The following is a 20,403-nucleotide window of genomic DNA, read 5'->3' on the forward strand; positions in this document are numbered from 1 at the left end:
CCTGCTTCATTAGGATGTCATAAAAGTAAACGAGTTGTGCTCATAAAAGAGCTTACTTAGCAGAGTGCCTGGTATGTTATATTTGTCCTCGTTGTCATTCTCAGTAATGTCCTACCCCACAGGGCAGTTGTGAGGGGAAAGGAGCTGACGTCTGTGCGCAGCGTGGGATCTGCACCCAACAGGTGATCAATTAATGGGGCCCATGGTTTCCGATGGCAGCGGCACGGAGCAGGTGCCCAGAGCTGGGTGGAGGCGACTTTCCTTCAGCCCCGCCCCGCCACTCTGGCCGCCAGGGGGCGCCCCAGTCCTGCCCGCGTCACCGCCCCCTCACCTGCGCTGGCCGGGCACCTGGCACCGCCTCCGGAAGAGGGGATCAGGGACCGCGGGGACGTTGGAGGGAGCCCGGCATCTGCGGGTGAGAGCCTGGGGGGCGCCTGAGGACGGGGGCCGTTGGAGCTTCAGGTAGAACAGGGTCGGCGCGAGAAGGCGCCGGGGGTGGGGTGGTCGAGCCTGGCTCCTGGGGCGCGCAAGCTGGAGGCGAGGGCAGGAAGGTAGGTGGTCGCTGAGCCTCGGATGCCTGGGGCCGGTGGGGGTGTGTGTGTGTGTCGAGGAGCAGGGGGCTCAGACGCCTGGATCGAGATGCTAAACAGCAGCTCGGTACGAGAAGGTGCGAGAAGGCGGGAGGAGAAGGGACGCCCCCGGGTCTCCAGAGCGGGGTTGGGGCCACAGGGGCCACCTCAGGGAGACTTCGGGACCCCGCTAGGCCGGAACAACCGCGACAACTGGGTCCTGCGGATGGGGCTGGGCTTAGACATCTAGGGTGGAAGGGACAGGTGTGTGTGGGGGGGTGCACGCGTGTGTAAGGGGTGGGGGGGGACCCCCCAGAGGACTGGAGGTGGGGAGGGTGCCAGCGAAATCTGGTGTGTCTCCTTCTGAGCCCCCGATCGGCCGGGCTCTAAGCAGCCCTGGGAGAGCGCCACTGGGCTCCCGTCCCCAGGGGCGGGCCGGGAAGTAAACAGAAACCTGGAGTGGCCCCACCATCTGCTGGTACAACTTGTTACCTGGCCCAGCCCCGGGCCTGCCCCGGGGCCCCTGGGAAACTGGGGCCAACACTCCAGAATGGGAGGACTGGGTCTGGGCACCTGAGCTCCAAGGCATGGGGACCAAAACACCTGGATCTTGAGAAAATAGGAAAACAAGGACCAGGATACCTGGGAGGGAAGGGGGCTGGGGTCCTGGGCTTCTAGAAGTGAAGGGATCTGCAGGCCTAAATTCCCAAGGCCTGTACTCTGGGAGGGGAAGGGGCTGAGCTCCTCTTGAGTCCTGAGTCTCTGAGAACTTGGCTTCTAGAAAGAGCTTCCCTGCTGGTGAGGGGCTGGGAGCCAGGTCAGCTAAGGTGTGGGGGGTGGGGGGCACGGTCAGCAGGGTCCTGGAGCACTGGGGCAGTTACCTGGGGGCAGAGGATGTCTGTCAACAGCAGCTCATTTCCTTGTACTCCCTGCCTCAGTTTACCCCGGGGACATTAACGGAGCTGGGTGGCCAAGACACAGATCATTAACCCTTCACAGCCCAAGGAGGCCCTAGCCGCAGGGCCAGATCTTGACCAGCAGGGGGCAAGTCCCAACCAGCTGCCTGTCCCCACTGACCCTCCTGTGCCCACAGAGGCTGCAGCCACCATGAGCTCCCCACAAGGACCAGGCTTCCTGTCGGGGCTGCTCTCTGGAGGTGCCTCCCCCAGTGGCAACGAGGGCTTCTTCCCCTTCGTGCTGGAAAGGCGGGACTCGTTCCTGGGAGGGGGACCCGGGCCTGAGGAGCCGGAGGACCTGGCCCTCCAGCTGCAGCAGAAGGAGAAGGACCTGCTGTTGGCTGCGGAGCTTGGCAAGATGCTTCTGGAGCGCAATGAGGAGCTACAGCGGCAGCTGGAGACACTGAGCGCCCAGCACTCTGAGCGCGAGGAAGTGAGCTGGCGGCCCGGGCAGGGGTGGGACAGGGGACAGCCTGAGCTGGCGGAGGGCAGTTGGGAGACAGGTGCGCAGGGGGAGGCCCCTGGAACAGCAGTTCAGGATTGGGCCCCGTGTTCCTGGAGGGATTCTCCAGTGGTTGAGGACATGGGCTCTGAGGACAAGCCAGGACCTGGGTTCAGGCCTCTGCCTGGCTGTGGGACCCTGGGCCAGCCACCGGCCTTCTCTGAATCTTGGGTCTGGCCCCTCAGTGGGATGGCACAACCCCAGCCCCCAGTTACTGGGCACCCCTTCCCTGCCTGGCCCTGGGCTAAGCCCTTTCTGTGTGTTATCTTGGCCAATTCTCTCCTAGTCCTGTGACATAGAATTCCCCCCTCTGCCCACACAGCCATTCTGAGGGTCACATCGGGCCCCTAAACACCCTGGACAACCCCAACTCCAGCATCCATAGAGCCCCAACCATTGCTTCAGGATAGACCTGGGGAGCTTATGTCCCTCAGTTCCTCCCCCGGCCACCTGGTGGGTATGTCAACATTTAAGTGGTGCATCTTGACCCCATCACCTGTGGTCCTCATCCCCGCTTCCCATATCAGGACCAGAGCCCAAGCGTCTCATGACCTCTCTTCTCCCACATGTGCAAGCCCTAGGGATTTTGCCTCTAAACCAGATTCTGAATCTACCCGCTTCCCAGGGTCTCTGCAGCCTCCAAGCTGGCTGAAGCCAACATCGCCTCTGCCCCAGCCCCGCAGCTGCCTCCTCACTCATGCCCAGCTTCCACTCCTGCCCCCAGAGCCCATTCTCCATGCTCCATTATGGGGCCGCCAGAGGCATCTTCAAGAATTGCAGATTGGATCATTTCTGTCCTTGCCTAAAATCCCCTCACGGCTCCCCATCTCACAATGACACTCTTCACCAGGGCCCAAAAGTCCCTGCTCGAGGGCCTTGGCCGGTGACACCGCTGTCCTCCCCTAGCACCTCTTTTTAGTTTCTCAAGTAACCCCCACGTGTTCCCTTGGGACCTTTGCACGTGCTGTTCCTTGCTGTAGCCCTCTTCTGTCCTGCACTTTAGGTGTGAAGTCAAACGTCACTTTCTCTTTAAAGAACCCCCCAGCCTACCCCGCTCTTCCTCATCAGGGTTTCTTTACAGCTCTTACGCACTCCCTCTGAAACGACCAAGTTTGACCAAGTTCAAGCCTGTGTCCATGCGCCTGAGTCTCTAGACTCTAAGCTGCCAGAGGCTAGGAACCCGGTGGTCTCCAGTGCTGCAGACAGCCAGACCCCACGGCGGGAGGAGCTCAGGAAGTACTGCTGGGCTGGCTAGGGGGCCGGAACCCGGGGGGTATTAAAGAGCTTGTCTAATCACAGAGAGCAGCACAGCAGGGCACCAGCAAGGACAACTGGACCCTGAACCTGGGGATTTAACCCTAGAGCTGTGTTGCCCCCACGATATTTGGTTAAGAGTTTGTGCACGTGGGTTGGAATTGCTGCCTCACTGCTTAACTGTGTGTCCCTGGGCAAGGCATTTGACCTCTCTGACCCCCAGGCTCCTCATATAGAAAATAAGTACACTGACAACTCTAACCGTGGTTGGCCGGATGAAATGGCACCAGGAAGGCGCTAGCACAGGGCCTGGCCGGAGTGCCTGCTAATATCTGGAGCACCATACGTTTAGCACTGCCTTCTTGCTTTAAGGGTTTATAGAGAGTGGGGGCCAGAGGCTGGCCCCCCCGACTTGCCTGCCTCCCCAAGCCAGACAGCTGGGTGTGACAAGAGCGTCCCCCCGCCTGTTGGACAGGTTTTGGGGAGGGCACGCTGAGGCCTGGGGCCCAGGCGGGGCTGGCCAGGGTTAATTAGAGAGAGCTGGCCCAGAGGAGCTGGGGGAGAAGAGCTGAGCAGAGGCTGACCCTCCTCAGCCCCTGGGACACTAGCTGGTGAGGCCATGGGCCGGGGCTTAAATTCTGCCAGACTCAGGCGCCAAAAACGGCGCCTGCGACCTCGGGTGCAGAAGCCCAGACAGCAGCCGGAGGTGAGCGGGCATCACAGATCCTCACTCTCCTCCAATCCCAGATCAGCTCCTCCTGCCTGACCTGGAAACCTCTCTCCACTCTCCCCCCCGCTCCAAGGCTCTGGTTTTCACTCTCTGCCTGCTTCTCCCTCTTGCTTCCACACCTGTCTCAGGCCCCCCTGGACCCCCTCTGGGTCCATCTGTGTGTTTGCTCCAGCCTCCCCTCCCCCTATCCCTCCCTCTGTCCCTGACCCTCTGTCCGGGCCCCCACAGCGGCTGCAGCAGGAGAACCATGAGCTCCGCCGGGGCCTGGCAGTGCGGGGTGCTGAATGGGAGGCCAGAGCTGTGGAGCTGGAGGGGGACGTGGAGGCCCTGCGTGCCCAGCTGGGAGAGCAGCGCTGCGAGCAGCAGGACAGTGGGCGTGAGCGGGCACGGGCCCTCTGTGAGCTCAGCGAGCAGAACCTCCGGCTCAGCCAGCAGCTGGCCCAGGTGGGAGAACCGATCCTGTGTCCCTGGCAGAGGGAGGGCAGGTGTCTGTGTCCCAGTGTGGGGGTGGGTGCATGGGGCTTGGGGTCAAGGCTCAGGGCCAGCTGGGGGCTCCACTGCCTTCCCCCTCATCCCCAACAGGCCTCTCAGACCGAGCAGGAGCTTCAGAGGGAAGTGGATGGCCTTCGGGGGCAGTGCCAGGCTCAGGTCCTGGCAGGAGCAGAGCTGAGGACGCGGCTGGAGAGTCTACAGGGGGAGGTAAGTGCCAGCTGGGGCTGGGGGTGATCTGGGGCTGGCCTGGTACCCCCCCTCCAGCCCTGAGGTCTCTCCCCAGAACCAGATGCTGCAGGGCCGCCGGCAGGACCTGGAGGCCCAGATCCGGGGCCTGCGTGAGGAGGTGGAGAAGGGCCAGGCCAGGCTGCGGGCCACCCACGAGGAGCTGCTGCTACTGCGGCGTGAGAAGCGGGAGCATAGCCTGGAGGTGACCGGTGGGGGGGCGGGGGGGTGCATCTGACCAGGGCAGGGGCCACTGCCTCGGGGCTTCCAGGGAGATGAGGCCATAGCTGGGTCATGGGGAGCCCCAGAAGCTGGGCCAAGAGAGCCTGGGCATTAGCCCAGGGGCACGTGGGAGCTTTGGAAGGAGACTGAGCAGGAGTGGTCTGCCTTTAGAAGGCATCAGAGCCCAGCAGTTGGGAGGCCAGAGATGATGGAGACTTGGACCAGGTCTGGGGCAGTGGAGATGCACAAAAGGAAATGACAAGAGGCAGCAATGGCCTGATGTTTGAGCTCTCAGGAGCATGCACTCTGTGGTGAAATAACGTGAGCCCGGATCCCAACATCCCTTCTTACTTTCCTTGTCTGTGAGATGGGATGGGGATGATGAAGAGCCGAAGGGAGGGTGAAGCACTCAGCACAGCGCGGGGTTAGAAGGATCAATAAACACTGGAGGAGGGCCTGGGGTTAGCGGGCCGACCGGTCGGGGGGGGGGGGGGGGCCCCGCCAGGTGACCAGATGGGGTGGGGCTGGGGGGAGGCGGACTGGAAACTTTAAAGCCAGGGCACCTGTCCGCACCCTGCTTTATAGAGGAGGAAATTGGAATCTGCCGAGGGGACCTGCGCGGCCCAAGGCCGCCCAGCGATCCGGGGGTGGGAGCAGGATCCCTGGGGTGCTCCGACGCGCGGGACTGCGGGCTCTGGGCGGCGCGCCGGCGCCCCCTGTAGGTCGGCGGCGGGATGAGGGCGCCGGGCGTCCCTGGCTGGCTGACAACACTTCTGCCCTTCTGTCTGTCCCTCCTCTGTCCCTCCGCAGCTGGAACGCGCGCGCTCCGAGGCCGGGGAGGCATTGAGCGCGCTGCGGAGACTGCAGAGGCGCGTCTCGGAGCTGGAGGAGGAGTCGCGCCTTCAGGACGCCGACGTGTCGGTAGCCTCACTGCAGTCCGAGCTTGCTCAGAGCCTTGACGGCGACCAGGACCAGAAAGCGGACGGACGCAGAGACGCCCCGGTGAGCTCGTGGCCCACTAGCCCCCACGTGCCATGCAGACTCCGCCCCTCCTCCTTTCCCCAGGAGGTCCGACACCTCACTGACAGATTCCTTTGGCGAACAGAACACTCTGTCCCCTGAGATCCAAGAGGCATTCAGCCACCAGCCTTCAGCCCAAGAGGAAAGCCTGGAGCCTCCCAAGAAGCGAGCATCCCTGAGGCCAGGGGAGATACTCGAGGAGAAGGAGGCCGAAGTGGCCCGGCTGCAGGATGAGGTGTGGGAGTGCGAGAGCAGATGGAGAGCCCCTCTCCAGGCCAGTTTCTTTTGCCCATCTACACCTCTGAGCCTTTGCCTACTAATTCCCCCTCTACATGGATCTATCTTCATCCCAACAAACTTGTAGTTATGCTTCAAGAGCCAGACTGTATGCCACGCCACCTCTTCCAGGAGGGCTTCCTGGGCCCCATTCCCCCCCACCCCCCAGCCCCACCTCCTAGTGCTTCTCTCAGCATCCCTTCTGCAGGCTTACACCACCCCGCCGACCCTACCCCACCCCATCCTGCACCAGCCCGGAGGCTCAGATTATTCTCCACACTGGCTGCAGCTGCCCCGAGAGTTTGTGGAGCAGGCGAGGGAGGGGCTGGAGACCTGAAGCCCTGGCTGCTGGGAGACCCAGGGGCCCACCTGCTTCTCTTCACCTTCCCCTGCCTACAGATCACGCTGCAGCGGACAGAGATACTGTCCCTGCGGGAGGAGCTGCGAAGGCAGAAGGAGCTGCGAACACAGGAGGACCCCGAGGAGGCCCTTAGCGGCGCCCTCTCGGATCGGGACGAAGCTGTGAACAAGTGAGCCTCTGCCACCATGCACCACAGCCCCCGTGGGACTCCCAGGCACCCTGGGCCTTCGAATCCCACCCCCCAACCCCCGCCACGTGATATAGTTATCCCCACACCCACCAGGAGCCCTCCGACCTTGCTTTCGGGGTCAGCAGCACCACTCCCGTCGGGGTCCAGCGGCGTCTCGCCACGCCCCCTCCCTGACGCCCGAGCGCCCTCGGACCCACTCTTTGCGCCTCTTGCCGGCAGAGCGCTGGAACTGTCCCTGGAGCTCAGCCGCGTCTCTCTGGAGAGGGACTCGCTCTCTCGGGAGCTGCTTCGCACTATCCGCCAGAAGGTGGCGTTGACGCAAGAGCTGGAGGCCTGGCAGGTGAGGGGCGGGACCGGAAGGGCGGGGGACCGGAAGGGGCGGGGCCAACCGCGCTGACCCGCTCCTCCGGCCGGCGCAGGACGACATGCAGGTGGTGATCGCCCAGCAGCTGCGCTCGCAACGCCAGAAGGAGCTCAGTGCGGCCGGATCATCCCCGCATCGCGCCGCAACGCGCTTCTCGCTGCGCCTGGGTCCTGGGTCCGCCGGCGGCTTCCTGAGCAATCTCTTCCGAAGGACCTGAAGGGCGGGCGAAGGGGACCGCCAGTGGCCTCTGGTTCACGTAACTCTTCTGGCCAATGTAGCACCAGGGCCCTGTCTTCCAGAGGGGGCTGGTGCCCTCCCCGCCCCGGGAAGCTGGGCAAAGGCTCAGTGGGAGCAGGGGCCAGCTTTGGGGGCCAGGGACCCCAGGTGGGTGGCGGGGCAGGTGAGGCAGAGTTGTTTTAAATCTATATAGGTCTCTGTTTTCTAAGCACCTTGCGCCTGGCGTGCTCCAGGGCAGAGATGGGGGTGGGTATTTATGTATCAAGGTCGAACAGAGTAATATATAAAAATCATTACCCCAACTTGGCCTCCATTCTTGGGAAGAACATAAGCGGAAAAATAGCCTGAAAATTTATTTATTAAAAAAGAAAGAAAAAAAAAGCACTCCAAATCCCTACTACGGAAGAGGTGTTGACAGAGCTCAGAAGGACAGGGAGAAGGCGCGGTAGCCCAGATTGGTGAAGACATCCACCCGGCAGCTGTTACCCGCAGCTGTCAGGACCTGGAAGCAAGAGGGGGGTGACTGGCCCGGCCATACATGTGTCCCCCCCACCCCCTTCCGCGCCCTGAGGACCGCCGCAGCTCCTTGCAGGACCCACCTTGCACTCAGGTGCTGCTGGCTGCTGGTTGAGACTAAGGCTAAGCAGCCCTGGGGAGGAGCCAGGCACCTGGGCCTTCAGCTCCCCACTCAGCTGCCACTGGTTGACACAGCGGCCCTGGCCAGCAGACAGAATCTGTGGAGGGTAGGGAGGGCAGTCAGGGGTCAGAACTGGAGAGGGGAACCAGGAAAAGGTGGCAGAAGCAAGACAGAGGGCCTCACCAGGTCCTGGTAGAAGGTGACATGTTTCTGTGGTGCCCGCATGGGGAAAATGGTGGTGGGCGTGGAGGATCGGAGGTGCCAGAGGGTGAGTGCTGGGCCGCCTCCACAGACCTGGGCAGAAAGGTGGGGGTCCCCAGCCACTTTGAGGTCAGGCTCTCAGCTGGCAGGGCCCGCAGTGGTAACCCCATTCTGCACCTTGCCCTGCTCACCATCCAGTCTGAGTCAGTTGCCAGACATCCGATCCAACGCCCATTGTGGGGTCTCGAGCACTCCTAGGGGAAAGAGGGTAAGAGAAGGAGATGAAGACATGGGTGATGCCCAGGGAGGTGGAAGGGAGGACAGGGCATGGCGCGTGCCCTCACCTCATGCTTATACACCTCGATGGTCTGGACTTCCTTGGCTGTGCGGAGGTCTGTGGGGGAAGGACCGTGAGAAGCGCCCTGCTGGCCCCAGTCTTCGCCACCACCTTTCCCTCCAACCAGACACTAACTTACCCCAAAGTCGCACGGCTCCATCCTCACCACCCGACAGCACCTCGGGGCTCCGCTCCCGCAGTGCCAGGCAGTGGATATAGTCTGTGTGGCCCCGGAGAGCCCGCTGCAGGAGGGCCAGTGTCAGGAGGAGACCCTGGAAGGATGCCCCTACTCCCATCCAGCCCTGACCACCCAGCCCCGTGGCCTGCTCACTGTGAAGGCCCCAGTCTCAAGGTCCATCGTATGCAATTGACAGTCTCCCCCCGCCAGGATGAGAGAATTCTCCTACAGAAGAAGGCAGAGTGGAATCGCAAGTCAACGTCGAATCAGGACAGGGAGCGGGGAAAGGCTTTTAAGACTGGACCAAGAACAGGGCAGAGTAGAGCCCCAGTCACAAAGGGCTCAGACCTTGGGGACGAGAAGCAAAGCATTGATCTCAGGCACTTCGAGACTGGTCCTGGGAGAGAGAAAGCGAGGTCAGCTCTGGTGAGGCAGTACCTTTGCCCCCAAGCCCCTTCTGCCCACAGGGCCCTAGCTTACCTGTACGGAGGCTGACGCCGCCATAGCTCCTTACAGCCCTTCACGGAAGGAAACACTGGATGATGTCAGAGGCTCCCTGGGAACAGGCACCCCAACCGTCCCCCAGCTCCACACTCCTTACCTTCTTGAGGATCTCTGCCCAAAGCCAGGCCTTCACCTCCCCATCCCCAGCACTGAGCAGGTGTCGATCAGTGGAGACCATGCTGTAGACAGGCCCATCATGGGCTAGACGGAAATGCAGAACCTGAGTGACCCTGTCCTGCTGCCGTCCCCTACCCGGGGGTTCTCTAAGCCAGACTCAATGGCTGTACCCACCTTGGAATGTGACCACGGGCTTCTTACTTTCTTCTTTGGCCTCAGAGCTCAAAGCAGCAGACAAGCTGAAGGGAGAGGGGAGGGCAGCCTGAGAGTCAGAAGCAGGGGGTGCCAGTACCAGGGGTTACAAGTGCTAGAGCTACAGGATGGTGGGAGCAGGGATGAGGATACCTGAAGATGGCTATCTGCCCATAATTGTTGCCAGCTGCAAGGAACTTCCCGCAGGGTGAGACACTCTGGGAGAAAATGGTCATGTGGAGCCGCTGCAGGGCCTGAAACACTTCCATCTGTGGGGGGAAGCTGGATGAAGGCGACCTGGGACATCTAGGACCTGCCAGTCACACTCCTTCCTGCATCCCCTGCCGTCTGTCCGGCCTCCCACGGCCCAGATCGCTCAGCCATCCTTTGAGGTGGCCCACCAAGTGGGTGTGTGCCCAGAGTCCCAAGGGTTGTTGAGGTGTGATGTCTACCAGGACCTTCAGCAAGTGCCCAGCCTGGCCTCCTCAAGTGGCAATTGGAGCTCACGGGAGACTTTGTCACAGGTGTCTGAGCTCATGTATCTAGAGCTTCGCACACAACTGTCTCGTAAAAAGCACTTAAAAAGTGGCTCCAGGGGTGCCTGGGTGGCTCAGTGGGTTGAGCCTTTGCCTTCCGCTCGGGTCATGATCTCAGGGCCCAGGGATCCTGGTCCTGGGATCTCAGCGGGGAGCCTGCTTCCCTCTCTCTCTGCCTGCCTCTCTGCCTACTTGTGATCTCTCTTTGCCAAATAAAAGAATCTTTTTAAAAAATTTTATAAAAAAAAAAAGTGGCTCCATTAACCCGATACATAAAATATACTGACTTCTAATCCCTACCCTCCGACTTTCACGTTAGGCCCCTAAGGTCTTGCTGGGTCAAAGGCCGCTCCTGGGTCAGAGTCCGAGTCCCAAACAAAACAGGGCAGTCGTGCTCAGGAATGACTCCTTGCCTGCCTCTTCCTAGCCGGGCAGGGACTACAAACCCCAGAAGGCACCGCGCACCACGCCCGCCTCACCTGACCCAGAGGTATAGCGTGTGGCACAGCTCGCTCCATGTGGAGAACTACAAATCCCAGGGCGCTCAGCGCGACGCAGTTTCACAAGTCGGAACGTGCCCGCGAGCGGTTCCCTTCGGGGCGCCGGACAGCCCCAACACCGCCGGCCCGGCGCGAAGGCGGCCGCCGAGTATTACCCAGAGCTTCAGGATCCCAGGTGACCGCCGCGAAGATCGCCAACACGAAGTAGCGCCCAGCGCGGTCCCTCTACGACAGATCCCTCCCCCACTTCGCCGAGCTCACCCGCTACCTAGCCGCGCGGCGCTCGCCTTCCGCGCCTGCGCAGAACCTCGCCACTGCGCGCGCCTAGTGCCACGCCCCTCACGCTGGACCACGCCCTCTGAGGCTCCGCCCCGTCGCCTGGATCCCACCCTCTGCCTGTGGGACCCCGAACCCAAATGATCCTGCAGCAGCCCCTGGAACGAGGACCCCCAGGTCGGGCCCAGCGCGACCCACGGGCCGCGTCGGGGACGCCCCGAGCCCAGGACGTGAGGTGTGTGTGAGGGAACTGGGTGGGCCTGCCCCCAGGCCCAGGAGCTTGGGCTGGGGGCTCATGGCTGGTCTGCAAGATGACACGCGGTGGGGCGAGTCGGCAAGGTTTGGGCATAAGCTAAGACTGGGCTGAGTTCTGAGGCAGGCTGCTGGCTGACCTGGGAGATGGGGTGACTTAGGTGTCAGCTGTGACGGGTGGTCTGGGGGCTTCCTGGCTACACTGCAGGCACTGGAGAGCCGATCCTGGGGATGGGGCCAAGAGGGTGGGGTGCACCTGGCTTTTTTTTCTTCCCAGCTCCCCTCCCCGAGGAGCTGTGCCCATGAGCACCAAGCGGCGCCTGGAGGAGGAGCAGTGAGTTTGGGGGCAGGGAGGGACTCCCAACAAGATCTCTGTCACCTTAGGTCCCCAGCAGACTGCCACGGATGTGAATATCCCAGCCTGCCTGTCTTCCTGTCTCTCCCCAGGGAGCCCTTGCGAAAACAGTTCCTTTCTGAAGAGAACATGGCCACTCACTTCTCTCGACTCAGCCTGCACAATGACCACCCTTACTGCAGCACCCCCATGGCTTTTCCCCCATCTCTGCCCCCACTCAGGTAGGCACCATCCGCTGTCTTGGCCTTCTGGAGGATCACACCCGATCTTTGAAGCCACTTTCTAGGCCCTGCCTCATCCTGCTATTTTTAGCTTCTACCCAACCTCTGTTGTTTCCCATCTTGGCTCCTTGGAAGGTGCTGGCAGCCCAAGAGCTCTTGGGGACCTGGACCTGGAGGGAGGTGGCTCTTCCAGGCCAGCCTCAGCCCCATGCTGTTATTTCCTTTTCCAGGAGCCCCTGCTCTGAGCTGCTTCTGTGGCGCTACCCTGGGAACCTGATCCCTGAGGCCCTCCGGCTGCTGAGGCTAGGGGACACCCCCACCCCCCACTACTCTGCAACCCAAGCTGGGGAGATAATGGAGCTCTGAGTGCTGGTGGGCAGTGTTTCTGCCCACTTTCCTTCTTCCCCACAACAGAGAAGACCAGCATCCCCACTGAGGGACCAGCTGTCCTGAATATTCTCCAGACCAGGCCCCTGGGCCCCAGGACGGACCCTCAACAGAGTAGGACACTGAATCCCACAGAGCCCTGGAGTGGGAGGGGCCGGAGGGACAGGAGCATGGAAAGGGAGGCATTCCCCCTAGAACTGAATAAAGATTGCTGAGCAAATGAAGGCTTCCGTCTGGAACCCTGGGACCTTTTGGGAAGGAAGGTGGGAAGGCTGGGACACTGGATGCTTGGGGTTTCTCAAAATCTTCCCTGGAAAAAACGGTCAGGGCCTGACCAGGTCCTGGCAGGCTGGGCTCAGGCATTGAGAATGTGTGAGTCAGAGCCTCACCCCCCGCCCCCGCGGCTGACTCACTCCTCCCTCCAGCTCTGGGAAGTTGGGCTGGGGATCATGCCACTCTCCAAACCATTTAAAGTTAAAGATTCTTTTATTAATAAATTTTCCCTCCCTTCCAAACTCTCTCCCCAAAATAAATATTTCCCCCCCTTTGAGGGTAGGGGGGACAGTGTCTTAGGGCCAGCCCCCCTAGAGGGCCAGCCCCCTAGTGTTAGCAACAGGTCCCTAACCCCCCAGACAGAGACCCCATGGTGGAATTTCAGAACGTCCGAGTGGGTGGGGCCTGATGATGTCTGGCCCTCGGGCCCTTGGGCCATGGGGGCGGAGGGAGGGACCCTTTGTGCAAATGCTGCGGTTCCTTAGTGTCAGCTGTCTGGTGTGAGCCAGCGTGGGTCTCCTTTCCTATTCTGGAGCCAGAGACAGGGCAGTCAGACACCTTGGAAGGCTCCTCTGAAGCCTGGGCCCAGGCCTCGGAGAGCTGATTCACCAGTCCCCCATCCCTCCACACCCCTGTTGTTGGAAGAGTGGCTCTGGCTGTGTCTGGAGTGAGGGGGCTGGCTCCAAAATGAATGAATGAATGAATGATGAGTGGGTGGGGCCTCCTGCTGGCAAGGGCTCTCACTGTCACTGGATCAGTGCCACACCAGGACAGCCCTCCCCGCCGGTCTCCTCAATGGGGGCTGCAAGATAAGAAGAGGGGTGGTCAGGAACAGGGAGATGGTGAGGAATAACGGGGCGTGGGGGAGGGGGACGGGACGGGAGGGGCTGGCTCACTTACTAGTAAACTTCTCTCTCCTGCGGCACCGTCTCCAGACCAAGAAGCCAGAAAGCAGTCCCAGCACGAGGGCTAGGCTCAGAGCACCCCCCCAAGATGGGCCACAGCAGTGGGAAGGAGGCTGGAGGGGCTGCAGCGCCTGGGGGCGGGATTCCAAGTTAGGCCTCGCCCCTCTCGGTACTAGCCCCGCCCCCTCTATCCCCCTAGATCCCACCTGAGACAAAGCCCCACGCCTTTTCTCCACCTTGGCCCCTGTTCTAATCCTATCCCTTCCCACCCCACCTCCAACCCCCACTCCTGATTAATTCCCCAGATCTGAAGCCCACTGCGCCCCTCTCGACCCCCGCAACTCTTCTACTCTGGTCCATTCGCCCCTGGTCCCTCCCCCCACTCACAGCCCAGGCAGAAGTCGCTGTGTGGTCGCGCCGAGCAAGACGCGCAGTCCATGCACTTGTCGAGGTCCGCGCTCCAGGAGCTGCCGTGAGAGCAGGGGGTGGTGCCTGGGGAGGGGGCCGCCGGTCAGAGGCTGGGGCGGGGCACGGCTATTCTGGGGGCTGAGGTCAGGGTCGGCCGGCTCGAATAACGTGAGTCACCGGCGCCCTCCCCCCGCATTCCTCACAGGTGACCGCACGGCCCGGCCGGGGCTCAGCAGCGTGAGGGAAAGGGGGCCTAGCGCGGGACGCTGGGGGGGGGTATCAGGTCCCCACCGCCACCCCCCCGCAGCCGGCGGGTGACTCACTCCTGGGCACCCGGCCCGACCCCAGTCCCTCCCCCCGCATAGCTGGGCACTGAAGTCACCGGATGGAAGGGGGCACCCCACATGGTATAGGGGGTACTGACCCCCGTGTTCTCGATACCACCCCCCCCGAGACTCTTCGGTCAATGGGGCCAGACAGACCAGGTACTTAACAGGATAAGGGCGTGCCTTCTCACCGAACGAGACATCCCGCCCTCAAACTTTCTTTTTCCCTCCACTTCCGAGTCTGGACTTATTAGGACAGAAGCCGTCCCCCCATTTGAAATGGGGGAAACTGAGGCCGAGACTGTGGATGAAGTTCGGAGCGGGATGAACCTCTCCCGGCCAGGGAGTGCGGTGTCTGGAGACCACCTAACCCCGAATCCCCGTGTCCGCCTACTTCCCCCCCCCCCAGTTGGGCCCCGTTCTCTGGGCCCCCAATGCCGGCCCCCTGACCCCCGCCGGGGGCCCCCAGGGCCCCCCGCGACCTCCCGCCCAGCCCGCGCCCGGCGTACCTGGCACTCGATCCCCGCCCGCCGCGCCCAGCAGCGCCAGCCCGAGCCCCAGCAAGAGGAGCCGCGGCAGCGGACGCAGCGGCCCGGGAACCATGGTGCGCGTCCGGCGGCCGCGGCAGTCTGAGCCCGCCGAGCGCGGGCCGGGGCGGACAGCAGCTGCCCCGCCTCCGCCCCCGCCTTCCGGGGCGGTGCCCTCGGCTCGGCCCGCCCCGCGACCGGCTCCTGGACGCCCCGCGACCGGCTCCTGGACGCCCCGCCCTGCCTGGCCCGCTCAATTCAGTCATTAGCTCAAAAAGCACCAACTCGGTGCGCCTGCGGCGGGGACCCCGCAGGGACGCAGACCTGGCCCTGTGCTGTGGATGCCGAAGTCCAGGAAATTGGGGGTGACAATCAGACACGAACAACGCATCTCAAAGATAACTGCAGCTTTCTTAAGGACCCCGGAGCATAATGATAACGACATAACAAATAATAATAATAATGTCTTTAATTTCTACCCTGGAGCTTAGCTACACAGTTAAATGTGCGCTTGTTGTCTCCAATTTTTCGGAGTGTGAAACTGAACCTTGGGAAGCTTGGGTGAGTTCCCAGGGTCCCAGGACTAGTAAGTCGCGGAGTCAAGAGCCAAGCTGGGGCTTCATGCCCTATGCCCTGACCCACTGGGGGCCGGCGTTAGCCAGCTGAGGTCCCACCCCCCGGGCCACACGCCGGAGCAGCGGCCCCAGGCTCGAGCGACCCCAGCTGACGAGGTTGGGATTCGCGCGCCGCAGTCTGGAATGGGGTCTCTGCCCCTCCCCGGGGCGGTGGTCCAGTGACGTCACTGCCTCTTTAAGACCCCCACCTCCGCCCCCGTGCGCACATTCTGCGGCTCCTACGAATCCTTGTGGGCTTCTCCGCAGGTGAGCCTGGGGGAAGTGCCAGCGTTGGAGGGGAAAAGGCGGACTCCTCAAGGAGTGGGGTGCAGGGGGTATGTTGGTGTAGGTAGGGGTGCGTGTAGAGAACCTGGACTTATCTGGGGGGACACCGCCCCTGGGCGGGGGTCTGAGCCGAAGTCGCGGAGCTGGTCAGGTTCTTCTGCAGCCACCGAAGGGTTAAACGCCCCTCCCCCTCCCCCGGGACAAAGGCACAGAAACCCGGGCGCCCCTCCCCCACCTGCGCTGCTCTCTGGGGCGGGACCCCCCTCCCCCTCACCTACCGGAGCCGACCCTGCTGATACCGACGCCATTAAGCCCTTCCCGCAGCACCGCTCCCAAGTTGCCGTCCCTTCTTCGGGCCGCACTCAGATCGAAAGCAGGAGGGGGCGCCCTTGCACCAAGCCGACCACGTAGTGTGCGGAAAGAGAAGGGGTCGAGGACAGGGGTAGGGTCTTGGAAGGGGATAGGTGCTGGGTGCCTGGACGGGCGCTAAGCGGGCCAGAGGCGTGGAGGGCCAACGCTGGGGTTGGGATGAACACGGCATGGGTCGCCCCGTCCGATCTCCTCTGAGGTCATTAGCTCCGTCAGGTATGGGCGGGATGCAAATGAGTGCACAGTCTGTCCTCTGGCCACGCGGCTGGGGCCGGTGATAACTTAAGGTCCAAATCCTGTGTGGAAACTTTGGGCAACGGAGAACCGCAACAGGACCTCGAGCAGAACTGACCCCTGAAGCCAACCACAACAGAGTGGGGTGCGTGAGGAGACAAGTGAGGGGGGCAGTTCGCTGGACACACTCCAAGAGTTTAGGTCCTTTTAGAGGAATTGAATCCTGAGAGGATGGCATTTGGGGCAGGAAGGCACAAGAAAATGTCCCCAGCCTTGGAAGTATCCTCAGTGTGACCCTAAGGGAGGGCAGAAGAGCAGGACCCAGGGGGGCAGAGGGGAGCGGTTGGGAAGAGCTTTTGGGCAAGAGGGTGGAATTTTCTTTCTTCACTTCTCCGGCCCCCTCTGGAGTTTGACTGAGGCTGGGCCAGGACAAGTAGGGCCTGGCTAGGCCAGGGATGACAGATCACCTGAGAAACAAAGGTCACCACCCGCCTGGGGGTATGGAACTAGGTTGGGGTGAGGGGTTTGGACACTGCTATTGGGTGGTGGGGAGGAAGCTTGGATCTCCGATCTTGATGTTGAAACTGACAGGTTTTGAGCCTGAAACTCCTGGCTAGAGCCAACCCATCATCTGTGTGCCCCAAGGAGGGCACCTGGAAACTGCCCTCTTTGGGGGGATTCCTGCCCTTTTGGCTACTTTGCTGTCTGATAACACTGCCCTGTGTGGGATGCCACAGCCTGTGGCGTGAGAGTTGGCCCTCATCAGTAACAGAGGATCTGGACCAGCCTGTCTTCATATCAGTATGCTTCTGTCCCCCAGGGCGGCTCCTCTCAGCCTCAACTTGGCCATGGCTTCCGCTGGTCTGCAAATCCTGGGGATTGTCCTGACACTGCTTGGCTGGGTAAATGCTCTGGTGTCGTGTGCCCTGCCGCTGTGGAAGGTGACCGCCTTCATCGGCAACAGCATCGTGGTGGCCCAGGTGGTGTGGGAGGGGCTGTGGATGTCCTGCGTGGTGCAGAGCACCGGCCAGATGCAGTGCAAGGTCTACGACTCCCTGCTGGCGCTGCCCCAGGACCTGCAGGCCGCCCGCGCCCTCTGCGTCGTCGCCCTCCTTGTGGCTCTGCTCGGGCTGCTGGTCTACCTCGCGGGAGCCAAGTGTACCACCTGCGTGGAGGACAAGGACTCCAAGGCCCGTCTGGTGCTAGTCTCTGGGATCATCTTTGTCATCTCAGGGGTCCTGATCCTGATCCCCGTATGCTGGACGGCTCACGCCATCATCCGAGACTTCTACAACCCCCTGGTGTCAGACGCCCAAAAGCGGGAGCTGGGGGCCTCTCTCTACTTGGGCTGGGCAGCCTCCGGCCTTTTGTTGCTGGGCGGGGGGCTGCTGTGCTGCACCTGTCCCTCTGGGGGGTCCCGGGGCCCAAACCATTATATGGCCCGCTACTCAGCATCAGCTGCACACGCCACCTCTCAGGGTGCCCCTGAGTACCCCACTAAGAATTACGTCTAATTCTGGTAGGGGAGTGGAGGCTCCCTCAGCAACCTGCTGGGCTGGAGACACTGAGACGGTGCCGCAGACAGCTTGGGGATTGTTTTGATCTTTTTCACTTTTGTGGGGAGGGGTATTTTTAAAATTCACTTGATAACCTAACCAAGGAACCCAGGTCTCTCCTGGGCTCTGCTGTTGGTATTTCTTGCCTTTGGATGATGGCACCAAGGAGGAGATGCTTTGGTTTCTGGATCTTTCTCCACCCTGGGCATCCCCTTCTTGGAGGCCATCTGGAGCTGTGGGCCAGCATAGCCGTCCGGGGGCTCTCAGCCTGTCCTGGAGCCCCTCCTCACTGGTCCGGCCTCTGGAACCCCTGGGGGCTCTCAAGCCTCACAGATACCAAAGAACTGCCCGCCTCCCAGGTCTCAAGTCCCGTCCCAGCTGTGCTCCAGATGCCCCAACCCCCGCCACCCCGATCCTCTCACCTTCAGCCCTGCACACTTCTGCCACGCCGCCCCGCCAACACACTCACCAGTTTTTGCTAAATAAAGCGTGTCTTATTTTGTTCTTTGCCTTGGGTGCTGCTGCGGGACTGCTGGGTGCCAACCTGGCAGGGGAGGAGGACAACACAAGGGGCTCATCTTAACCTTGTGCCTCTGTGCCTCACAGGGGAAGGGAGGGTCTCCACTGCACAAGCCGTGGGCTGACAGCCCCCTGGAAGGCCACCTGGTCTTCCCCACCCAACCACAGACCGGAAGAGCCAAGGTACAAATTCTCTTGTTTATTCCCCCACTGGCAGGTGGGCATAGAGGGTGGGGTGATTGGCTGGGGCTCCTGGCCTGGACCTCTGGATTCAGGTGGTGGCCAGGCTGGGGAGGACCCACCCCAGGCAGGGATCCCCTCCTTATTTTAGAGCCAAGGACCTTCTGCCCTTTGGGTGAAGCCCAAATTCCTAGGCCAGGGGTAGCCTCAGAGGAAGAGGATGACCAGCCTAAGCTGTGGACCAAAGAAGTGAGCAGTTCGTCCAGGGGGAGCGGAGCGGGGGGTTGGGGGGGCAGGCGGGCACACCCCATTAGCTCTGGCTCTGCCTGGAGGGCAAGGTAGGAGAAGGACCTGTAGGGACCCCACTCCATAGCCAGCCCTGATTGGAGCTTCTGGGAAAGGGGTTTTGCCTCGGGTGGTGTTGGCAGTGGGGGCAAGGTCAAGGCTCTGAGCTGCGGGTTTCCAGGGACACTTTCCACGTCATACATAGTCCCTCTTGTCCAGTCCAGATGCCCCTGAGCGGGAGGGGATGGAGTAACCCAGCCTTGGTCCTCTTGGCCGCTCGATCTGGGGTGGAGGGCACGTGCAGCAGAGGAGGCCCCCCCCCAAGCATGAGCAGGGCAGCAGCGGCCCAACCCAGGTAGAGGGAGGCCCCCAGCTCCCGCTTGAGGGCCTCGGCCACCAGGGGGTTGTAGAAGTCCTGGATGACGGCGTGTGCGGTCCAGCAGACAGGGATGAGCACCAGGATGCCTGAGAGGAGGAGGAGGACCCCCGCGGTGAGCACGATGCGGGCCTTGGCGCCTTCGTCCTCCACGCACGTGGTGCATTGGGCCCCTGTGATGGCCACCAGCAGCCCAAGCAGGGCCAGCAGGAGGGCAACAACGCAGAGGGCACGGGCGGCCTGCAGGTCCTGGGGCAGCGCCAGCAGGGAGTCGTAGACCTTGCACTGCATCTGGCCGGTGCTCTGCACCACGCAGGACATCCACAGCCCCTCCCACACCACCTGGGCCACCACGATGCTATTGCCAATGAAGGCGGTCACCTTCCACAGGGGCAAGGCACACGACACCAGGGTGCCCAGCCAGCCCAGCACGGCCAGGGTCATACCCAGGAGTTCAAGGGCAGTTGAAGCCATCTTGTCCGCTCAGGTCTTCTTAACCCTAGACGGTCTGGTTGACTCCCAGGGGTGGGTCCGTTGCCACTGGGTGGGGGTCTCAGTGCCCAGGACGTGGGGAAGTCAGTGGCCTTGGCCAGGACCGTCCCTCACATCCGTGGGCCTCTTGCAAAGCACCTCTCTCTGACCCGGACGCGCACAGATCAGTCTCACAGCCCTCAGCTGAGTAGCGGCGTTCTCTCGAGGGTCCTGTTGGCCGCTGCCCCCGTGACCCAGCTTGCAAAGACCCTCCGGACCCACCTGCAGGCTGAGCAGAGCCTTGTCCCGCCGGAGGCGCAGCAGCGCACAGTCTGTGGGTGTCACCTGGGGACTCAGCCGGCTCCCAGGTGCAGGCGGGGTTTTGAGGTGGAGGCAGGGGAGGGGCAGCGGGCAGAGCAAGGGGTGGGATGGGGAGCCTGGGAGGGGGTACTGCGACCGGAACGGGGAAGGAAAGAACCTCCGTGCCTGTGGGAATGCAGGGACAAGGGAAAGGACAGACAGGCCAGCTGGGGAGCAAGGAGTAGGACGGGGAATGGAGCTCCGGCAGGCTCAGCAAAGAGAAGTAGAGGTTCACGCCGCCGCCCCTTCCCCCAGCAACTCCTCCCTGTAGGCGTTTCATTCCGTGTTGCCAACACACCCGGATCCCCCAGTATCGCACACCCCCAACCCCGCTCTCGTCCCCCTGCCCGCCCCAGGAACCCGATCTGTCTTCAGTCTCAGCCCAGTGGCCCCGGTGGCTCTCAAGGGAGGGGCCCCGCCCGCACTGTTCCCTGGGCGACAGGTGCCTGGAGCCCAGCTCTGGTAGCATCACCGTGGCAACGGCCTAGAAACACCCCCCCCAGCTCAGGTGTGCCGTCTCCACCCCCACACTGAAACTGAGGGCCCAGCTGAGCTGCCACAGGTCTCTAGGGGCCAAGGGATAAAGAATTTCTTGTGAAAGCAGGGGAGGGGCACACATGGGTC

General features: G+C 62.1%; 6 protein-coding genes across 9 annotated transcripts; 3 read left to right on the top strand and 3 right to left on the bottom strand.

Moving 5' to 3' along the window:
• The first annotated feature begins 833 nt into the window (after positions 1-833).
• Positions 834-7,378, top strand: LOC111156243 (BICD family like cargo adaptor 2). The gene is made up of 9 exons (XM_022517000.1): positions 834-1,958; positions 4,240-4,455; positions 4,594-4,710; positions 4,787-4,933; positions 5,761-5,952; positions 6,056-6,205; positions 6,646-6,776; positions 7,017-7,137; positions 7,217-7,378. Exons 1-9 carry the CDS (start codon positions 1,677-1,679, stop codon positions 7,376-7,378), a joined length of 1,518 nt encoding a protein of 505 aa, XP_022372708.1. The 5' UTR covers positions 834-1,676.
• A 360-nt stretch (positions 7,379-7,738) lies between these two features.
• On the bottom strand, positions 7,739-11,088 carry LOC111156209 (THO complex 6). Of its 2 annotated transcripts, XM_022516947.1 has the most exons (13): positions 10,580-11,088; positions 9,718-9,833; positions 9,547-9,611; positions 9,353-9,456; positions 9,232-9,269; positions 9,100-9,148; positions 8,905-8,976; positions 8,713-8,815; positions 8,581-8,630; positions 8,428-8,490; positions 8,219-8,329; positions 7,998-8,132; positions 7,739-7,900 (listed from the first exon to the last, which is right to left on the bottom strand). In XM_022516947.1, the coding sequence occupies exons 1-13, from the start codon at positions 10,616-10,618 to the stop codon at positions 7,820-7,822; spliced, it is 1,026 nt and encodes a 341-aa protein (XP_022372655.1). In that variant the 5' UTR covers positions 10,619-11,088; the 3' UTR covers positions 7,739-7,819. The 2 variants fall into 2 exon arrangements, with proteins under 2 accessions (XP_022372655.1, XP_022372656.1); XM_022516948.1 differs by lacking the exon at positions 7,998-8,132 and having other exon boundaries at positions 10,580-10,979.
• Positions 10,983-12,311, top strand: LOC111156211 (host cell factor C1 regulator 1). 3 transcript variants are annotated; one of them, XM_022516950.1, is made up of 4 exons: positions 10,989-11,111; positions 11,406-11,462; positions 11,576-11,704; positions 11,935-12,311. In XM_022516950.1, exons 1-4 carry the CDS (start codon positions 11,017-11,019, stop codon positions 12,068-12,070), a joined length of 417 nt encoding a protein of 138 aa, XP_022372658.1. In that variant the 5' UTR covers positions 10,989-11,016; the 3' UTR covers positions 12,071-12,311. The 3 variants fall into 3 exon arrangements, with proteins under 3 accessions (XP_022372659.1, XP_022372658.1, XP_022372657.1); XM_022516951.1 differs by lacking the exon at positions 11,406-11,462 and having other exon boundaries at positions 10,983-11,111; XM_022516949.1 differs by lacking the exon at positions 11,406-11,462 and having other exon boundaries at positions 11,012-11,111; positions 11,513-11,704.
• Positions 12,312-12,608: 297 nt separating this feature from the next.
• Positions 12,609-14,607, bottom strand: LOC111156212 (TNF receptor superfamily member 12A). Its single transcript, XM_022516952.1, is given in 5 exon segments — positions 12,609-13,166; positions 13,265-13,352; positions 13,354-13,400; positions 13,657-13,761; positions 14,513-14,607. Coding segments are annotated over 5 exon segments (390 nt in total). The 5' UTR covers position 14,607; the 3' UTR covers positions 12,609-13,110.
• A 2,273-nt stretch (positions 14,608-16,880) lies between these two features.
• Positions 16,881-17,546, top strand: LOC111156182 (claudin 6). The gene has a single exon (XM_022516901.1). It carries the CDS (start codon positions 16,881-16,883, stop codon positions 17,544-17,546), a length of 666 nt encoding a protein of 221 aa, XP_022372609.1.
• Positions 17,547-18,767: 1,221 nt separating this feature from the next.
• LOC111156184 (claudin 9) lies at positions 18,768-19,422 on the bottom strand. The gene is given in 2 exon segments (XM_022516904.1): positions 18,768-18,896; positions 18,898-19,422. Coding segments are annotated over 2 exon segments (654 nt in total).
• Positions 19,423-20,403: the final 981 nt, after the last annotated feature.

This window comes from Enhydra lutris, unplaced genomic scaffold, assembly GCF_002288905.1.
Source record: "Enhydra lutris kenyoni isolate GAN:26980312 unplaced genomic scaffold, ASM228890v2 scaffoldscaffold45, whole genome shotgun sequence".
NCBI lineage: Eukaryota > Metazoa > Chordata > Mammalia > Carnivora > Mustelidae > Enhydra > Enhydra lutris.

Bases quoted from the DNA above. Each gene is read 5' to 3' on its own strand.
- LOC111156243 (XM_022517000.1), top strand. From the start codon at position 1,677: ATGAGCTCCCCACAAGGACCAGGCTTCCTGTCGGGGCTGCTCTCTGGA. The intron at 4,456-4,593 runs GTGGGAGAACCG...CATCCCCAACAG, and splicing joins TCAGCCAGCAGCTGGCCCAG to GCCTCTCAGACCGAGCAGGA. The intron at 4,711-4,786 runs GTAAGTGCCAGC...GTCTCTCCCCAG, and splicing joins TGGAGAGTCTACAGGGGGAG to AACCAGATGCTGCAGGGCCG.
- LOC111156209 (XM_022516947.1), bottom strand. From the start codon at position 10,618: ATGGAGCGAGCTGTGCCACACGCTATACCTCTGGGTCAG. The intron at 8,133-8,218 runs GTGAGGCCCTCT...TACCCTCCACAG, and splicing joins TCACCTTCTACCAGGACCTG to ATTCTGTCTGCTGGCCAGGG. The intron at 7,901-7,997 runs GTGGGTCCTGCA...TCTTGCTTCCAG, and splicing joins CAGCAGCACCTGAGTGCAAG to GTCCTGACAGCTGCGGGTAA.
- LOC111156211 (XM_022516949.1), top strand. From the start codon at position 11,017: ATGATCCTGCAGCAGCCCCTGGAACGAGGACCCCCAGGTCGGGCCCAG. The intron at 11,112-11,512 runs GTGTGTGTGAGG...CTGTCACCTTAG, and splicing joins CCCCGAGCCCAGGACGTGAG to GTCCCCAGCAGACTGCCACG. The intron at 11,705-11,934 runs GTAGGCACCATC...TTCCTTTTCCAG, and splicing joins CCATCTCTGCCCCCACTCAG to GAGCCCCTGCTCTGAGCTGC.
- LOC111156182 (XM_022516901.1), top strand. From the start codon at position 16,881: ATGGCTTCCGCTGGTCTGCAAATCCTGGGGATTGTCCTGACACTGCTT.